The sequence below is a fragment of the Mastigoproctus giganteus genome, chromosome 6 (genome assembly GCF_048544385.1).
Source record: "Mastigoproctus giganteus isolate SK-2022 chromosome 6, ASM4854438v1, whole genome shotgun sequence".
Classification (NCBI taxonomy): Eukaryota; Metazoa; Arthropoda; class Arachnida; order Uropygi; family Thelyphonidae; genus Mastigoproctus; species Mastigoproctus giganteus.
The window spans coordinates 35,003,685-35,024,781 of record NC_143580.1 but is presented as its reverse complement, the minus strand read 5'-3'; the positions used below and the strand labels follow the sequence as shown (position 1 = coordinate 35,024,781).

The window sequence follows — 21,097 nt, the reverse complement described above, 5'->3', positions numbered from 1 at the left end:
AGCGTGTTGATCTTTTTCTTACAAACAATCTGTGCAAGATCATTAGTAATTGCAAAAGTCTCGGCATCTCTCACCAGCTGGTTCTGTGTGACTAGAAAACAGAAGCTGGCTGGAGGTGTGAACATTAAAATTACCTCACTGTTAGGAAAGTTGGTCTGGAGAAAGTCAAGTTTCAAAGTGAGGAAGTCAAAGAGTTCTAAGTGATTAGTGGAGTTGGAAGAACGATAGAGGTAACAGATGAATTTGACAGAATGCAGTAGAGAGATTTTAAGCCATAGAAGATTGTAAAGAGGAGATTCCAAATTAATGTCTCTGACAGGGAATATCAGAGTAGACATGTACACAATTAACGATGTTTGAAGTGAAAGGAATCATACAGTGAATAATTTGGACAACTGAGATGGGCAGTGGTTGAATCAACTGATAATTGGGATTCTGTCAGAAAGAGTACGTGGGGTTTTGCAGACTAATTGGAAATGGACATCATTAAGATTATAACTGACCACGTATATTTGTGAAATGAATGAGGAAGTGTTTGGGAGGTTTAGATCTTTTCGCAGATAAGTTTTTTTCTATTAGTTTGACAATTCATGATGTATTCAGTAGTATGAAGTGTATGAATTCTGTATGAAGTAATGAATTTTTGGATATGGTGTACACATGGCAAGAATGTACCCAGCTCCTTGATATAACTTGGCCTTGACAATGCACCCCGCATACACGCTACTCAGACTCCCTCCAGTCACTATCTGGTAGAGTTGAGGCAGTGAGATTATACACATGTAGTTAACTGTGGTTTGAGCACAAGTGACTTAAGGTATAGCAAGGATTACATTGTTGTCAGAATAATCAGTTGTAAGCTCTGTCTTTGTGGTCATGCTGGAGTATAAACAAAAAATTTTTTCTTTTAAATAATGTGAATAAAAATTGTAAAATAATTATAAAAATTATGAATATTATTAATATTAATCCTTTCTTCTTTAAAAAGTTAAAATCATATTTTGAATTTTATTTTCAGTCATGTGGCTTAAAATCAAGCCACATGACTTGTGGCTTGATATGACTTGTGGTTTTAATAAATTTATTAAAACCACATGACTTGTGGTTTTAATAAATAGCAGCAAATCAAGTTTAACTTGATTTGCTGCTATTTATTAAAAAAATTTACAATAATATTTGTTTGAATACACCATAAATATTAAGATAGCACTATATTTTCTTTGATTTTGTAGTTTGCAAGTTTAAGGTTCATAAGAGGTGTGCAGTTAAAGCTCCAAATAATTGCAAATGGACCACTCTAGCTTCTGTTGGGAAGGATATTATTGAAGATGAAGAAGGGGTAAATGTTTATTTTGGGTTATTTTTGAAATAAAATGTTTATTAATTCTTTTAAATTTATATTTCAGGTGTTCTGTTATTAAATGCTAACAGAAATCAAAACAGTCAGTTACTAGAAAAATTGTAAAATTTATTAGCAGTCTGTGGCTTTTCTTGGTAAGTCACCCTGAAGCTTCCATCTGTTGAATAAAGTATAACTTCATTTGACATGTGAGAACCCTTAACAAATAAACCTTGGCTAGTTTTTAAAGAGTAGACCATAGCAATTTGTGTAGACTTGCTAAAACAGCTGTTGTTGTAGGGTTTTTGGCACAGAAGTGACTTAGACCATATTGTGCCATGTGCATTAAGTCTGTGTGTTGTGTGTGTTTACAGGACTTTATGAATATTGTGCCTGCTGAAAAACCTGGAATAGCTTTTGAAGAAGCCTTTAGAAATTTCTCCGGTCTACAACAGGACTCAGACTAAGACCTCTCCAAATGAATGACAAGTGGCAAAATCACTAGATTGTCAATGAACAGCTGCAAAGTTATGCTATTGCATTGGTGTTCAGTTACTGGTATGAGTACACTTTGGGGTATTTGAGGTCCTTTAATGGGGTATGCAAGCATGTGAAATTGGCTTTATCAGAAAAGTTAATCTATATTCTGTAGGTAAATTTAGTTATGTTAATCATGTACATAAGTTAATTCATCAGTTAGTATTACAAATAGGTATTTTCTAAAATATATTTGGGGGGGATCATATATATAAAGGTGGGGTGCAATACTCTTCGAGAAAAGTGTAAGTGGTACATCAACAAAAAAAAAAAATTGAGTACTATTGCGCTAACAGAGCTGTTATTTTTGAATTGGTAGAACCACTACATTGTTGAGCTATTTCTCTCTCTCTCTCTCTCTCTCTCTCTCTCCCCCCCCCCCCAATAGTTGTTAAAAAACTGTTTTAATTCATGTTGTGAATTGTTTTAATTTATTGTTTATGTTTTAATTCATATTAATGTTTTAATTCATGTTGTGTATCTATGCTGCAATCAACTGATGGTATATATATTGAGGGGGGGGGGGTTTGCAAGGTACTTTAAGGGATATCCATACTTAGAAATATTAAACCAGATAGTCATTCTTCTCTTTTACAGAAGCATCAACTATCCATGGGATTAACTTATACAAGTAATTAACAAAGTGCTGGTTTAAAAGAAAACTTCCTACAGTCCAGTAGGAATTTCTTTATGGCCCCTATTTCTGCCATCATTTATAACTGAAAATTTCACCTTCATTCATTTTAATATCTGCTCTCAGATCCTTATAACCTTAATCAGATCCCATATAAAGTACTAATTACCAAGCTCTGCAGTCCAACATACTCCAAATATTTCATTATATAAGCTTTTTTTTTCTTTCTCTAAGTTATGATCATAGTGCTGCATATGCAATCTTTCACAATTGCCTTGTAGAGTGGGGTTAGTTACAGTCTGTCTTCCTATTCTCTACAAGAAAATGTTAAACCAAGTCAACAATTTGTCAAACTTTTGCTTGGAGCTCTCCTTGCTGCCTGTCTGTGCTACAGGGAGAACTTCATGGTCTTTCTGTATCATAACCTTTGAATTTCTTCCCTGCTGTTTTTGTTTCAAACCCCCCCCCCCCCCCCCGAGTGTGAAAGTTATTTTGGAGTTATTTGTGAGTGTAGGGCCTTGCATTTTGCAATATAGCTGTCTCTTTTCTGGCCATCTTAGAAGCCTATCCAGATCATTCTGAAGAAGCACCACTTACTGTTGGATTTTAACCACTCCTGATCTTGACGTTATCTGCAAATTCTGACATAATGTTCTCTGTCCTTTCATCAGTGTTAGACAAGCACAGAACTTTGCAATCTGAATAGTAAACATTAACCACAACCCTTGCAGCAGTATCTGGCACTTTTTGGAAAATATTAGTTAAAATTGGCACACTCAGGGTCTTGAGCTGGATATCATCTTTCTTGATGATTCCTCTCTCTCTCTCTCAGGGTAATTCATAATTTTTTTTTGGCTGGTGCAGCTTAACCTTAGGCTTTCTTGCACCATATGGCTAGTAATAATAATAATAAAATTGTTTGCTTAGAAGCACACTGTTTTTCTCTATAAATTTCTTCATAAGGAATTAAAGCTAATGATAAATTTCTGCAAAAATGAACTCCTCTCCAAATTAGGATCCACATCCAAAGCTTTGTTTTTATCATTTTTGTTATCTTCTTCGTATTGTGAAAAACTGATAAAACTGATAATTTTTTCTATGAGATTCAAGAACGTCTGTGATATTTGCTGGTTCCAGTTCTTCAAATCCCCCTCCACTAATCATTTTGCCAATTCTCACAATCTCAACTACCTCCAGCATTTCAACTGTGGCTTCTTTAGTGCAGTTTGTAGCCACAGCTTTTTCCACACTGCATTCATTGTTGAGTTCTTAACTTCATCCCATGTGAACTCAATATTTTTTACAGCATCAAGAATTTTATAATTCCTCCAATAATCTCAAATTGAAAGACTGCCTATTCCATCAGTAACTTCTACCAATTGTAAAAAAGATCTTCTTAGGTAATAAAGTTTAAAGGAAGCTGTAACACCATGGCCCATCAGCTGAATTAATGAACTTGTATTCGCTGGAAGAAAGGTAACTTTCACATTCAGGCCCAGTAATGCTGCAAATGTGCAGGATGACTGGGTGCATTGTCAAGAATGAACAAGATTTTGAATCCCATGTGCTTCTTCAGGCAATATCTTTTTGTTTTAATTCAAAAGAAATTTAAAAACCAATCCTTGAAGATTTTAGCTGTCATCCAGGCTTTTTTGCTTGATTTCCAATGAACTTTCTATTCCTTTAAAAGCATGAGGATTTTCTGATGTATAAATTAGAAGCAGTTTACACTTAAAGTCACCCTCTGCATTTCCATATAACAAAAGTGTTAACCTATCTTTTGCAGCTCTGAAACCTGGGGTGGTTTTCTCTTCTTTTGGAATTAATGTCCAGCTTGGCATATACTTCCAAAATAAGCTGGTCTCATCAGCAGTAAACACTTAACTTTCTAGATAGCCCCGTCACAATAACATCCTTTAATGTTTTCGGGTACAAAGAAGCAGCTTCCATATCTGCACTGGCTGCTTTGCCTGTTAATTTTAGATTGTGAAGACTGATGTTTTTTAAAATTTTCAAACCAACCCTTACTGGCCTGAAAGATATCTGCATTGGATGGACTGGCTTCTTCTTCTTGTAAGCAATTTAAAATTTGTAGAGCTTTATCATGAATAATATCTGAACTAAGAGGCATTCTTTTTTGATTAAGATATTCTATCCAGAAAGAATTTTTCAGTTTTCTCTATTAACAGATTTCTTACTTTTGTAGTGCTTTTTGCAGTTAGTAATGTGGAAGAGATAACTAAACTTTTAATTTTCTAAGCATTTTCCCTAATTCTTCGAATGCTGGATTCATTTATGTTACATGTCTTGACCAATGTCACAACCTTTTCACCATTCTCTAACTCCTTAATAATTTTAAAAATTTCCTTTAAATTAAAAATTTTTTTTTGTTGGAGCTTTCTTTATTTTAGGCACTAATTAAACACACACTTTATACAGACAAGAAATATTAAATAAGCAAAAGCAATGCTTACTGATTGCAATGCTTACTGATTATGTTGTGCAAACCAGAAAAAGATTCTGTTTGAACAGCTAACATAGGATAACTGATGAAGGTTCCCGAATTAGGAAATTGTTTCAAAAATAACCAAACAAACACACCACCATTTATTGCTATGTTTAATTATAAGAATCAGTTTTGAATGCTTTGTGATATTTTTCTAAAGCATATTTCTGGAGGTCATGACCATAAAACAATAAAAACAATTTGCACTTTCCTGTTTATTCGGCTTTCTGTTAGTGCAAGCTATTACAAACGGGTAGTAAACTTGATCTTATTGCATTTGCGATAATCTCGATAGCTGGAATTCTGTGGGATTTTACGTTATTATGGTGAAATGTGTTTTCCCTTCAATGAAATCATGTAAAAAACATAAATAAATTTTTAAAATCTGCTCTTCATTCCTATTTTTGAATCTTCATGAACAAAAATCACACAGATAGCAAAACTCAGCATGCAATCTAAAATTTTGGTATTAAATACCTGACCACGCAATAGCAAAACTGCACAATAAAAAAACCATGCAAATTGAGGGATGACTGGACATAAAAGGTTTTGGGGGTCATCTTCTCTATGGACCCCATATCTCTGTCTTTCCCCCCAGCCTTCATTCTCCCCTTCTATAACTTACAACTAGTGTCCGAATCATCTCTAAATTGCTTGAGCCCTAAAAACTTAACATCAAATCACATAACTAGTACTCCTTTTGGCTGATCCCTATGTATAGCGTTTTTTCTTTTTTTCCCTTTTTTTTTTTTTCCTTTTTTTTTTTAGGTCCTAGCCACTGAAATCTCAAGAAATTAGGTGGCAGGACCTGCCAGAGTAAATAACTATAATACTGGTGTACCTGGTCTGCCTCCACGGGGACGGAGTGTGAGCAACGTTTGGGTTCCATTAGGGCCCACCGGCTAAATGACTAGAGGAACAACGGTACATAACACTACACATATACAAAATCTATACACCTTTAAACCTCTAGCATTGACAGTGTTCTGTTTCACACACCACAATGTATACTACGCAGAAGTGGGGGCAACCCCTGTGGCTGTTTTGGCACGAAACACACTCTGTACATAAAAGGTTGACTAGTACTGGCAAACCAAAAAAACTTTCTTCGCATACTATATAAATAAAATAAATAAATTATCTTTATTGCTGTTAAGTATGGTACAAGTACTAGGAACAATAATACTCCTCACTGCGACATGGCCAGGAGTTTTACATTAAGGTTAATCAGCTGTCGTTTAATGCTACTAGTTCCAAATCATTTGTAATAGTATAAGTGGCTTTGCTACTCCTTGCCTGTTTGGAAACGTCTGCAATTCAATTTCCACTGCAGACTGGAAATTCTCTTGACTCCCCTCCACTTGGCTCTTAAGTTAGCTGGCCTCAGGCAGATGTATAAGGTTTTTCTCTTCATATAGTAATTCAGAAATTGTTTTTCTTCCCATATATATGAAAAACCAGCCAAGAATATATGTAATTTACAGACATGATATGCAGATTCCACAATTGTGCTAGTACTTACCTTAAACAACCTGTTGGCACCATTTTGAATTTTTTATTGCTTTTCACTTAAGATGATTACATCTCATGTATATGTATAATATAATCAATAATAGAAATCCTAGGAGAGGACCATTCAGCTGAATATTGTTGCACCACATGTGGAGAAGATGACACGGATACAATATAGTATACTGGTAGGACCCGTTTTACGACATGGTTAGGTTCTAGCAAAACAGGGTCGTAAAATAAAAAGTCATAAAACAAGACCAAATTATAATGTAATTGAATGAAATAGTTTCCAAAATTCCCAAAATTTTCCCAAATATGCACTAATATTTCTGTTCTTTATAAATAATTAAATATTTTAAGCATTTAATGCACATGTTTTATTTATACTTATACATAAAATGGGGCTTAGAGGGGAACAGGTATCCTGTGTGTTATCAGACACTCAGCCTAAAACACTGATGGATCCAATATCTCTCTATTACAGAAGATTTAGGAGAAGTCCGGTTGGCCTGCCTCCCTAAACTCCACTCATGCACACCTTCTCGATGGTAAGCCCTGTTACGTCACTTAGGTGGCAACGAACGTGTAGAGTGGTTCTCTTCAAGACGCCTGGTCAGCGTGAAGAGGAAAAGACCAAACCCTCCAGCAATGAGAGCACAACAATACAAATGGCCCTCAGTCCCCAGCAGCTTTCACTCTCCCTCTTACGGCAGCGAGAGGATCAGAGTGGAAGCAGAGGGTGCTAAGAATCTCTGGGTACGACCAGGCTGCCATGCACGGAAATTGAACTTGGCCTGTTATAACGTACGATCACTCATCGGTGAAGACAGGATATTAGAGCTGGAAAAGGAATTAGAAAATGTGAATTGGAATATCATCGGTTTGGCTGAAACAAGAAGAAGAAATGAATCACTTATCAAGTGGAAATCTGCTGTACACCAATGGAAACAGTGAAAGGAGTGAAGGTGGAGTTGGGTTTCTGGTCCATAAAGATTTTAAAAACAACATTTTGGAATTCAAACGTACATCACCAAGGGTGTCAAGACTAATACTCAAGATTTCTAAGAGGTACAAGCTAAAGATTATAATGATTTATGCACCAACGTCGAGCCATGATGATGAAGAGGTTGAAGAAATGTACACTGAAATTGAGAGTCTTCAAGATGAGCAGAAAACCCACTACACTATTATTATGGGGGACTTCAATGCTAAGGTTGGAAAAGGCAAAACAGTGCAGAAAGAGGAACTATAGGAAATTTTGGAATTGGTGAAAGAAATAAAAGAGGTGAAAGACTTGTGGAATTTGCAGAATCTCAAGGAATGTCAGTAATGAACACTTTTTTCAAGAAAAGGGTGAACAGAAAGTGGACATGGAAGAGTCCAAATGGATTAACAACTAATGAAATCAACTTCATCCTCACTAACAGAAGATATATTGTGAATGATGTTACCGTCCTGAATAAGGTAAATGTTGGAAGTGATCGCAGAATGGTAAGATGTACACTTGATATAGATGTAGGAAAGGAAAGGAAAAAACTGACTCGAGTAAATAATACAAAGGTCTTTGAAATAACAGAGGAGGAGAAAAAGCAGTATGTACTGGAACTTAAGAACAAGTTTGAGCTTCTGCAGACTGCTCAGGACCAAGATATCGACGAGGAATATTACAACTTTTTGAAAGTGATAAAGCCGAAGAAACCTATAGGGAAACAGAAATCCAAAGAAGAAAAAATTGGTCAAGAAATACTTGTCATGATGAACCAAAGACGACAAATGAAGAGCAAGAAAAACACTGACAGGGAGAAAATTGAAATTGAGTATACTGAGTTATGCAAAGCCATTAGAAAGAGACTCAGAGAGGACATAAGAAGATTTAACACAAGAAAAGTAGAACAAGCAGTAAGGGAAAACAAAGGATTTAAATCAGCAGCCATGAGCAGTAATACAGAAAGACAAATGATACTGAAACTGAAGAATAGCGATGGTGTACTTATAAACAGCAGAGAAGGCATAATTCAAATAGCAGAAGACTACTATAGAGAACTATACAAGGAGCGAGGGAATGATACCAGCAGTGGGGAAGATGGATTGCAAAGTAGCAACACATACGACATACTCGATATTCTTCCTGATGAGATAGAACATGCATTGAAGAAAATGAAGAATCGGAAAGCCCCGGGGGAAGATGAAGTTACTGTAGAGTTGTTAAAATTGGGAGGAAGAGACATAACACAAAAACTGGCAAGGCTCTTTACAAAGTGCATTAGAAAAGGTGTGATGCCTAAGCAGTGGAATAATGCAATCATAGTTTTGCTGCATAAGAAAGAAGATAAATCAGAAATTGGAAATTATAGACCAATTAGCTTGTTATCCCATATCTACAAGTTGTTCACAAGGGTCATTACTAACAGATTAGAAAGAATACTTGATGAGAATCAACCGAAAGAGCAAGCTGGCTTTAGGACAGGATTCTCAACTATGGATCACTTTCACGTAATATCACAGCTAATGGAGAAAGCAAATGAATATAAAACACCATTATGCCTGGCATTTGTGGATTATGAAAAGGCATTTGACTCCATACAGCATAAGGTAATGTTTCAGGCACTGGACAGACAAGGCATAGATACTCCATATATTATGATTTTGAAGAAAATATATGAGAGTGCTACATCCTTTATTAGACTAGACAAAGACGGTAGCAAATTTAAAATCGAGAAAGGAGTTCGACAAGGAGACACAATATCTCCGAAGCTGTTTACTGCTGCCCTTGAGGAAGCTTTCAGAAGATTAGACTGGTCGCAGAAAGGAGTCAATGTGAACGGAGAGTACCTAAACCATTTACGATTTGCAGATGACATTGTGGTCATAAGCCATGATCCCAAAGAATTAGAGGAAAATCTTAATCAGTTATGCACAGTTAGTAAGGATTTTGGACTAAAGATGAATATGGCTAAAACAAAAGTAATGATGAACAAGTATGCCACGGAAAGGGAAATAATGATTGAAGGAGCAGTAATTGAAAAGGTGGAGTCATATACTTATCTGGGACAAGTTATTAGCTGTAATAATGATAAATGGCTGGAAGTCAAGAGAAGAATAAATTTTGGATGGATAGCATTCAGGAAATATAGTCACATACTGAAGAGCAATATCCCAGTTTGTCTGAAACGTAAAATAATGAATCAATGTATACTCCCCACCATGACTTATGGAAGTGAAAGTTGGGCACTCACCAAAAGAATGGAAGAGAAGCTAAGAACTACACAGCGAAGAATGGAACGAATTGTATTGGGAATCAGACTGTTAGATAAGAAGAGAAACACATGGATTAGGCAGCAAACTCAAGTAAAGGACATTCTTATCAAAACTAAAGAACTAAAATGGTCTTGGGCAGGACACATAGCTCGAAGACATGATGACAGATGGACTAAGAAAATAACAGAATGGTACCCAAGAGGAGCTAGAAGAAAACCTGGAAGACAAAGGCGGAGATGGATAGATGAAATTCATGAGTTTTTGAGTAGTAAATGGATGGCCAGTGCTCAAAACAGAAGGAACTGGAAAGTTGCTGGAGAGGCCTTCATCCTGCAGTGGATTGAAAATGGCTGATGATGATGATGATGATATATATAAAATAATTAATAAAATAAAATTTTACTTTGGTCCTGTGTAGTCATCACTTGAGTATGTATTTACTCAAGTGATGACTCCACTACCTGTTTCGTCCACATTAAAAACTAAATCAAGGTGGTAGTTGCCTTCGTCTATTAAGTGTTTAAATTTGGAAGGATACTTTTCCACCACTGCAATGTCAGCACTAGCAGCCTCACCAGGCACTTTCACATTATGAATTTTACAACAGTTTTTAAACTGATGAAAGCACCCTTTGCTGGCCGTAAATGTTTCAGTGCTACCAGACTCCTCACATATTTCATCAAATAACGACTTTGCGTTGTCCAGAATTACCACCTGTGTAACAGGAATGTTATTTTGGTTCATATCATCAGCCCACAACACTAACGATTTCTCCATTTTTTCCATTGTCTCACTGCATGAATAAGTTGTTTTAGAGGATGACACACTTGTTATCCCTGTGTGTGCGCTTTATTTTATCAACATTGTTCATAATCGTTGATACAGTAGAAGGTGCTAAATTCAACACTTTACACACATCAGACCGATGCTCACCAGACTCCATGTGACGATCACATCCATTTTCTCCTTAATTGTTAGTTTTACACTCTCACCCCCCCCCCCCCGGCACAGAAACTGCCCTACACTTAGAGCTCATGGTTACACAAAAATTATTATTAATGAGAAATAACACTGTGTAACCCATTAACAATTGAGGGAAAATTCACAACGAAACTAACATGGCACACTGAATGTAAACAACTCTTGGCGTAGCCATTATTCCACCCACAATGCACCACAAAAAACAAAAGAAATGCCTAGTGCATGTTTGGACTTGCAGGTGTTGCTGCAACGTGTTACTGAGTTGTGATTTTAAATTTTTTCAGGTAATATTTTGAAACAGTCGTTAATGTGAAAAGTCGTAAAATGGGACCTACCTGTAATTTGAAAAAGCCCGAAATCTTTTCAGAGGAATGGGCCCACATTCCTTCAGGGAACTATCAACTGCTGCTTAGGTTTGAAGAAGCAGAATCATTCTCAAAATCATGTATCACAGGATCTTTCTTAGATTTTTCAGTTGGATTAAGGTCCAGAGATAGATGCATATTGGAAATATTGAGGCAGTGAGTTGTCTTTTGTGCTCTTCAGACTAACTGAGACAACATTGTGTGTACTAGAAATATTAACCTCAAACTGCCCCTCCTCCTTTTGAGTGAAAATGAAATGCATCATGGGTTGGAACCAGTAAAATATCATGAAGTAACAATTTGTGATAGCTTTATCCTTTGATGAAAAAAAAAAAAAGAAAAAAAGAAGACATATATCCAGAAAAATGCCCACTCTTGCTGTGAAGGAATCTCCTCCTTTTTGAATTGTTAAACCAAATATGTTGATATGTAGGCTTGTTTGGTTGGCATCATATATGACATATCTGTTTATCTCAAACAGGATGTAGGGGACTGGTCAAACCTTTCACATTTTTCTATTATCGAATATTTGTGCTCATAACTATTGGATATAGCTATGCATTGATAGCTGTGACGAGCTTGTGCAGTGCCATTTTTCATATTACAGCCCACACTCACTTTCTTTGTTTATACTTTACAATGGATAAAGAACAAAAAACATTTAAGTAATGAATGCACTTGAGCAATAAGGTGATAAGGTTTCTTTCAAAGTTGTCATGATGTGCTCACAGTCATGTTGTCTGTTACTGTAATATACTAAGTTCGGATAATGTTTATGTACACAATGTTCATACTGTGGCACGATTGTTATTTTCATTTCTGGCTAACTGTTTTGAATAATCTTGTCTGTACGTGATTGTCCCTTACCCTACTCGAATTGCCTTTTTGTGTCATTGACATTACTTTTACAAAATTTTTTTCATTGTTTATCACGTATTTATATGTAGAAAACTTTTCTTTCTTTCTATGGGAAATAAAAGGTATAAAATTATCTCTCAGTAATTTTACCTTTTATATATATAGATTATAGCAATGCCTCATCAGTGGATGGAAGGGAACCTACCAGTAAGTGCAAAATGTATGGTATGTGACAAGACTTGCGGAAGTGTTCTCAGGTTGCAGGATTGGAGGTGCTTATGGTGCAGAGCAATGGTAAATTTATTTTGTTGCTTTTGAATTTTGTGAAACCACAGAAATGAATATTTATGTCATGGTGCTAATATAACATAAATAAAAGTTGACAGATGCAGTAATATATCCTACATAATTATGATATTTATTAAATCAGTATTAGACATTTTAATTTCATTACATATTTGTATTGTGAAGGGTAAGCATCTCCACAGTTACTGAATTGTTAAAATGCCAGAGCCTTCGTAGATTATGGGATTGATATAAGAAAAACAGCATGTGTCTACTAATTGCACCTTAAAACACAACACAATTTACAGATTCTTTCTAGCTTAGATTGCTATTGCGATAATCTAAAACAGCCTAAACCCATATGATCCTCAGCATAATCCTTAAGTTTTAAGTAGTGATAACAGAATATTGAGTATTAAATTACTGGTTATATTTTTGTTGTTCCATGAACACATAGGAGAATAAAATATTACTACTCCTTGACTTAACCCTCAAGTGGGCAAGCACATTTATGTATATTTGTAACACAAAAAAAAAAAAAAAAAAAACCTTAAAAATTAAAATATCTCTTGAAGGATGACTATATGAATATTAGTATCTCTTCGTTATAGGTTTAATTTTCAGTCTGTACCATTAATTGTGTTAGAATTTGAAGCATGATTGTGGGGGGGGGAGAGAGATCTCTCACAATTGGTGTATAATGCATCAGTTCACTTGCTCGTGTAACCCCCCCTTTTTTTTTAGACAACCAACTTTACTAAAAAATTAATTGAAATTATGTTTGATATTTGAAAATCCCCAGCTCAAAGATAACGAATGAACATGGAACGAATAAGGCTGTTCAGTTTATATGCAAGTTAAATAATTAAAATTATATCAAAATAATGAAGAATAAACATTCACCTTTATTTCAAATTGCTCTGTTCTTACTTTTTTTAGAAGTATAGTCAGTTGTGCCCTTACCATAAGAGTATCTGTATATTCTCAAAATTTATTAAAAAGACTTCTTACATAGCAGCAGTAAACCACATTACTAATAAAGCAATTGTTGTTTTCCATCCCCAAAACAAAACTATTGTTAGTAGTGGGCAGCAGTCCTTGCAGAGAATAGTAAAAAAATACAGACAAGTTCATTGTAATAATTACACCCTTAAATCCTAATCTTAAAGACTTAAGTATTTTTGGAGGGGGGGGGGAGCAAAAAAGCTTGACTGTTCTGGTTCTGGTGACCATATGGGTTCCCAGAAGGCACAGGTCTAAAATACTTAGTTTCCCAGGAACAATGTGTTAAATATTCTAATTGAGGCATTCCTAACAGTAAAATATTGAAACAGACACATTTTCACCTCCAAAAAAAATTTTTTTTGGTAAGTTCAGCATAGAAATTTTTGTTCCTTTTATTTTTATAGTTTTAATTTCTGACTGACTTAGTAATTTTCAAAAATAATAGCTTTAGTGCACATACACAAAACTATACAACCCATAAATTAAAACTAAAATTATTTTTTAAATATCTGTAAATGCTTAAAAGAGAATTTCAATTACATAACCATTTTTAAACATTTAATCTCTTAAGGTTGTGTAGAATTAATCAAGCAGTCATAAAGATTTTTTATTCTTTAATTATGTTTTTAGAAGAGCATCCTTACTAAATGACTGGACTTAGAGGAGGTCTCCATGGACTGGAGGTGTGCAAATGTATCACCAATTCACAAAAGAGGTTCAAAAGGTGACACAAGTAACTACAGACCTGTTAGTTTAACTTGTTCCGTGGAAAATAATGGAATCACTGGTTAAAGAAGCATTGCAGGATCACCTAGACAAGATTGCAGTAATAGTTAAGACACAGCATGGATTTGTCAAAGGGAGGTCTTGTCTGACCAATTTGATTGGTTACCATGATGTGGTCACAAAGGAACTGAATGGCAAAAATAATTTTGATATCATATACTAGGATTTCAGGAAAGCTTTTGATACTGTTGCACATGGAAGACTGCTGTACAAGTTGGAGAGGTATGGCATCAAGGAAAAGCTGCTACAATGGATAAAGGTATGGTTGAGTGGAAGACAGAGAGTGGTAATCAATGGACACGGCTCTTCGCGGACAAATGTTATTAGTGGAGTTCCCCACGGTTCGGTGTTGGGCCCATTGTTGTTTTGCATATTTATCAATGATATTGATGAAGGTATATGAGGTTTAATGTCCAAGTTTGCAGATGAAACAAAGGTTGGCAGGGTTGTTAACGACAGTAATGACAGTATGCTACTCCAACTGGATCTAGATAAGTTGGGAAAATGGGCTCAGAAATGGCAGCTGGAGTTTAACATTGACAAATGCAAAGTATTGCATATGGGTAGCAATAACCAAAGAGAAATGTACTAACTTTCACTTCCCACTTGGGGAAGTGGAAAGTGAAAAAGACCTGGGGGTAATTGTGCAGCCAAATATGAAGTTTGCTGAGCAGTGCAGACGGGCTTCCAGGGCAGATCATGGAGTCTTGTCAATGATATATGTGAATTTCGCTAGCAGGGACAGGGAGGTGATAATCCTGTTATACAAGGCAATGGTCAGGCCACACCTAGAATACTGTGTACAGGTCTGGAGGCATCATTTTAAGAAGGATGTAGAATTGCTAGAACGAGTACAAAGAAGGGCAACAAGATTGGTGAGGGGAACAAAGGGGTGCTCTTACCAAGAAAGGCTTAAGTTCTGCAAATTGCAGTGCCTGGAGAGTAGGCACCTGCGAGGTGATCTGATTGAGGTATATAAGGCCTTGAATGGGTTGAGCAAGCCGAATGCTGATGGGATTCTTCGCCTTGCTCAGACTAAGAACCTGAGGGGTTCACAGTTTCAAATTGAGGAAAGATAGTTGTAGAATAGATGTGCGGAAATTTGCCTTTAGCCAGCGGGTAGTTGATTGGTGGAACAGGCTTCCATCTTTTGTTGTGGAAGCAAATAGCCTAAATAAATTTAAGGCTGAGCTGGATAGGCATTTGGAATGAATGGAGGGATGAAATGGGAGTTTTTTTTTTTTTTTTTGGCTGATGCTGCATAAGCTTGCTTTCTTGCATCATATGCCTATGCTAATGCTAAATGAAAAGACTTACTCTATGTTTTAGAATAGCTCACACTTTTATCCTTTAAAAGCCTAAAGGATATCCTTTGAAAGCTTTTATCCTTTAAGCTGCTGACTTTATTCTGATCTGTATTTCAGAATTGCTATAACTAATAGGAAATCTCTTATCTACATTCATCATTTCAGAAACAGCAGTTTATTAGGTCTCCTATACTTATTTTTTTTCTGTGTGCTGGAATATGAAATTTCACAAAACATCAGCTGATAATGTAGTGTTCAAGTGCAACAATTATAGAAACCTTTTAAATATAGCACTGCTTCTTTTGTACTGGCATATCAATAAATATTAAGAAATATAACTCAGCCTTAAGAACAAATGGCTCCACATGAAGTCTGGAAATCTTTCAATAAATGTACATGACTTAAACACTTGAAGGGAAAAATAAAGACACCACTGCATAATATCACTAGTTCTCTTATTTAAAGGACTTTTGTGCTTCCTGACTGTTCTCTCTACTCTACTATTTTCATATTCAAGTAAATCTGATGACATTGCTAGCAACAATATTCTGATGACATTGCTAGCAACAATGCAATGGCTAAAACTGTAAACTTGCTTAATTGATGGTTATAGAATAGTCAAACACAACAGTGTACTAAACTGTATACAGTAGCAGAAAAACATTATGTGACCAATCTTGAAGTGCAATAAACATCTAAACAAATTCAAGTATAAACAATTGAGCAGCAGCCTGGAAAACAAGATGCAGGGTATTTCAGAGACTGCTGGGAGTCATTGTGGTACAAGTAACACATGGGTTGTGTTAGGGTAGCGAAGAATAGGAACAGGTGCATGTATACTTGCATGTACACCAGTGCTAGGAGTTTGGTAAATAAATTTGATGAATTTGAGGTATTGCTCAAAACATCAAAGGCAAATATTGTTGGGATATCAAAAACGTGGTGCCACACAGATATAAGGAAGGCAGAACAGAAATTTGGAGAGTACAATGTGTACAGAAAGGATAGGAAGGGAGGAGGGGTTATGCTATTAGTTAAGAAACACATAAAATCCAAGGAAGTGAAGCCAGTCGACATCACTGGACAGTGCAGTGTCGAGTCAGTTTGGTGTGACATAAGCATTGGGAGATCAAAATTGAGAGCAGGAGTGTGTTATAGGCCTAACGACTCTGATGAGTGTAATAAGAAAGTATACAGATAAATAGTGAGCCAGTAAATCAGAGAGTCTTATAATGGGAGATTTTAATTTCCCAGATATTGACTGGAATTTGTGGATTGGTCACTCACACACTAGCAAGGTTTTTGTGGATTTATTGGATGATTGTTTTCTACATCAGCGTGTTCGGGAGGCAACTAGAGGGAGTAATACTCTTGATCTGATTATCAGTAGTGATTCTTCATGCATTAAGAATCTGCAGATAAAGGAACCGCCAAGTGGCAGTGATCACAGTATGCTGAAGTGGGATTTACTCAAAGAGGTAACTACCATCAGGGATAAAGGAAAGGGTTTTTGCTTTCGTAAAGGTGACTGCGGTGATCTGAGACTGTATTTAAATTCTATACGGTGGGACCAACTGATGTTGTTACCAACAGCAAATTCAAAATGGGGAGCATTCAAAGAATTTATCTTGGAAGCTACTAGGCTTTACATACCAACTAAGAAATATTGTTCAAGGTTTAGACCTAAATGGATGTTAGATGAACTAATGAGACATATGGCAGAGAAGAAAAATGCATAGGATACGTATAAATTAATGGGTGACATGGAAGCCTATGATAGATATAAGCTGGTCTGTAACCAAGTCACAAAGGAGATTAGGCAGGCAAAGGCAGATTATGAGAAATCTTTGGCAAAGGATGCAAAGAAAAACAGAAAAGAGTTCTTTACCTATGTAAACTCTAGAAGGAAAGGGATGAATCAGATTGGTCCACTGGATATTGATGGTTCAACTGTTGATGATCCTGCTCAGGTAGCTAACAAACTAAATGAGTATTCTGCGTCTACATTCACACATGAGGAGTTATTCAGGGAGGGGAATGGCACAGGTGAATTAAACTCTGGCAGTGAGCTAGATGATTTTGTAATAACTGAGAGGAAAGTGGAGGAGAAATTGTTGAAGATAAACATAAGAAAGGCACCTGGGATGGATGGGATCTATTCAGTTATATTAAAGGAGGCAGCACAGGAAGTAAGCAAACCCAAAAATTATGAGAGCTTTCTTGGACTCAGGGGAGCTACCTATAGACTGGAGATGTGCAAATGTGACTGCAATTCACAGAGGATCATCAAAGGGTGACAAGTAATTACAGACCTGTTAGTTTAACTTCTATTCCGGGGTAATTAATGGAGGCACTGATCAAAGTAGCACTTCAAGATCATTTAGACAAGACTTCAGTTATAGTTCAGACACAGCATAGGTTTGTTAAGGGCACGTCTTGTCTGACCAATTTGATTGGATACTATAAGTGGTCACAAAGGAACTGGATGCAAAGAATAATTATGATATCATATTCTTGGATCTTAGGAGGGCTTTAGATACTATTGCACATGGAAGACTGCTGTACAAATTGGAGTAGTGGGGCACTGGGGACAAATTGCTACTGGATTAAGGGATGGTTGAGTGGGAGAAGACAGAGAATGGTAATCAATGGACACTGCTCTTCATGGACAATGTTATTAGTGGAGTCCCTCAGGGCTCAGTATTGGGTCCATTGTTATTTTTTTGTATTTATATATGATATTCATGATGGTATATCAAGCTTAATGTGCAAGTTTGCAGACGATACGAAGGTTGGCAGGGTTGTTAAGGACACTAATGACAGTACACTGCCATTACTCAAAAGTTGAGCAGAAGGGCTGAGATTTGGCAAATGACGTTTAACATTGACAAATATAAAGTAGTACATATGGGAAGCAGTAACCCCAGAGTAACGTATCAACTCTGTGGTACTAAACTGACAGTGGTAGAGAACGAAAAGGACCTGAGGGTAATTGTGCAGGCAGATATGAAGTTTTCTGAGCAGTGCAGACGGCTGAAAGAGTAGCTCATGGTGTCTTCAATGAAATACAGGAATTTTTCTAGCAGGGATAAGGAGGTGATTATCCCCTTGTATAAGGCAATGGTCAGGCCACACCTTGAGTACTGTATACAGGTCTAGAGGTCTCATTTTAAGAAGGACGTAGAGCTGTTGGAATGAGTACTGAGAAGGGCAACAAGATTAGTGAATGGAACGAAGGGTTGCTCTTACGAAGAAAGGCTTAAGTTTTGCAAATTACAGTGTCTGGAGACTAGGCACCTGCAAGGTGATCTGATTGAGGTGTATAAAGCCTTGAATGGTTTGAGCATGCTCAATGCTGATGGGATTCTTCCTCTAGCTCAGAATAATCACCTGAGAGGGCATAAATTCAAATTGAGGAAAGACAGATGTAGGATAGATGTGCGGAAGTTTACCTTTAGCCAGTGGGTAGTTGGTTTGTGGAACAGACTTCCATCCTTTGTTGTGGAAATTGGTAGCCTAAATAAATTTAAAGCTGAGCTGGACAGGTATTTGGAACGAACGGAGGGGTGAAATAGGAGGGTTTTTTTTTTTTTCCTTTCTTTCTTTTTTGGCTGATGTTGCATAAGCTTGCTTTCTTGCATCATATGCCTATGCTAATGCTAATTCATCACTGTTTCGAAGCAGTAAAGATTATTTTAAATCATAAAATGTCATATGGATGAAAAAATATATAAATTAACCATAACAATTATAATTTTTTACAAAAATGTAACAAATTATGCTTTTTTTTTTGGTTATTCAAAGTTGCAAAACATAAAGTTCATAAAATTTGTTTTTGTTAGGCTTATCTTTGCAGTTCATTTCTATATTAAAAAAAAAAAAAAAAAAAAAGCATTTAGGTCAAATAGAGAGGGAAATTCCACACATTACACATGCATTAATTAAATCTGCATCAGTCCACCCTTACATCACTAGTGAATTGCCATCCATTATTCTTTACTTATGGTAGTCTGACTAATCATTTTTTTAATATTGTATTCCATCGAACTGTAAAAATACAGTATCATTACAAATGAAATAAAAATTTACATACATTAAAATCAAATCATACAATAAAATTTACACACATTAAAATCATTTAAAAATCAAACACAACTTAATGACATAATGTCAAAATGTAATGTTAATACACAAACCGAACTTGCAGCACTCTTGCTCTCATTTACAGCCTATTGTTGACTCACCTCTCAAAATTTCATTAAGAAATTCTTCCACCAGAGCCAGCTTCTAGCAAAAAAAATTTGCAACTGTCAAAGGATGTCACTCTGTTGAACAGATGCTGAGAAGAGCAACATTTACGACATTAACAGAACTCACTGTGGGAAGGGTTAATATCAAATGGACTATAATATGGATGAATTTAAAGGTTGGTGAATTCTCAACCTTTGGGTTGCCAGCAGGCATTTTACTCACCCGGCTAGCAGGGTCAGCAATATATATGCATATTGTACTGTAATATATGCATATGCAGGTAATTACCCTATGTAACATAAAACTGTTACATGTGGAGGATTATTCCCATGCTCCTCCAGTAATACTTACTGAGAGCCATGATCCTACTAGTTTTATTTAAGGATGTACTATGGCTGTGGAGTTTTGCTGTTGACAAAGGAGGAGGTTGCCTTTGAAAGTTTTGGTATTGTTTTTATCGCTTTTAACTCTGTAATATTCATATATATTTGTAATTTTGTCTGTTTATTATTTTTTATCACTTTTAATCTATATTTATCAGTATATTCTATTTTTATATTAAATATACAATTTTATCCTGTGTATAATTTTATTTTATTAAAGTCTTTGTCGTATATTCAGGTTGGCGTATTTATTGCAGTTATTATGAATAGTTACAATTCAGTTACTTTAATTTAATTTTATAGATAGTTTTAATAACAGCATCTATTTTTGTTATATGAATGCATATTTAATTTATATTACATTTTTTAAAAATATATTTCTGATGGTATCAATATCTTCGGATCTCTGTTTTCCATAACCTTATGTAATTTGAATTTATGTTTCAACAATAAAAGCTTTTTTTCAGTATTGATTAAATATATTTGAGTGACCAGGCAGTCTTCTGATTCTAGTAATGAATAATTGGATTTATGATAATGTCATGTATTTAACTTAAAAAACCTGTTTTAACTCTGCCCATTTAAATATGTTTATTGTTATTAATAAGTTTATATTACAGTTAAATATATGCAAACTGCATTGTAAGATGGCTGTGAATAATCTGAAAGAAATTTTAACATGCGTAAGATAATTAAATTATCTTACACATGTTACTTAGAAAATGTAAATGAAAAATAGTATGCTGCACAACAAAATAAACAAAATTTAACTCTGTAAGACTTAAAGGCAAGATATATAGATAGTGAATAAGATACATTAATGCTGTATTTGATTTTTAGGGGTCCATAGTCTAACGAAGGACTCTTATGTCACTTGGTTGTCTGTCTGTCTGTCTGTCACAGCATCGTATCTCTGGAACCACTCAACCTATTGACTTGAAATTTTGCATGGATTTGTACATCATGTGGGCCAACATAACGCCATATTGATCGTTGTTGACAAAAATTTGTCTGAGAAATGGGGGTGTAAATGTGTGGGGAGTCAAATGTTTTTTTACATCATAGCTTGACATTTTGACATTATATCTTG

General features: G+C 35.6%; 1 protein-coding gene across 2 annotated transcripts in view; it reads left to right on the top strand.

Annotated features, from left to right (window-relative positions):
- Window positions 1-21,097, top strand: part of LOC150084152 (diacylglycerol kinase delta) — a 511,886-nt gene that overhangs the window by 248,807 nt on the left and 241,982 nt on the right. For both annotated transcript variants that reach the window (XM_090375907.1, XM_090375908.1), the window contains exons 7-8: window positions 1,233-1,339; window positions 12,156-12,284. In XM_090375907.1, the coding sequence (XP_090232033.1) occupies window positions 1,233-1,339; window positions 12,156-12,284 (236 nt within the window). The remainder of the gene's footprint in view (window positions 1-1,232; window positions 1,340-12,155; window positions 12,285-21,097) is intronic.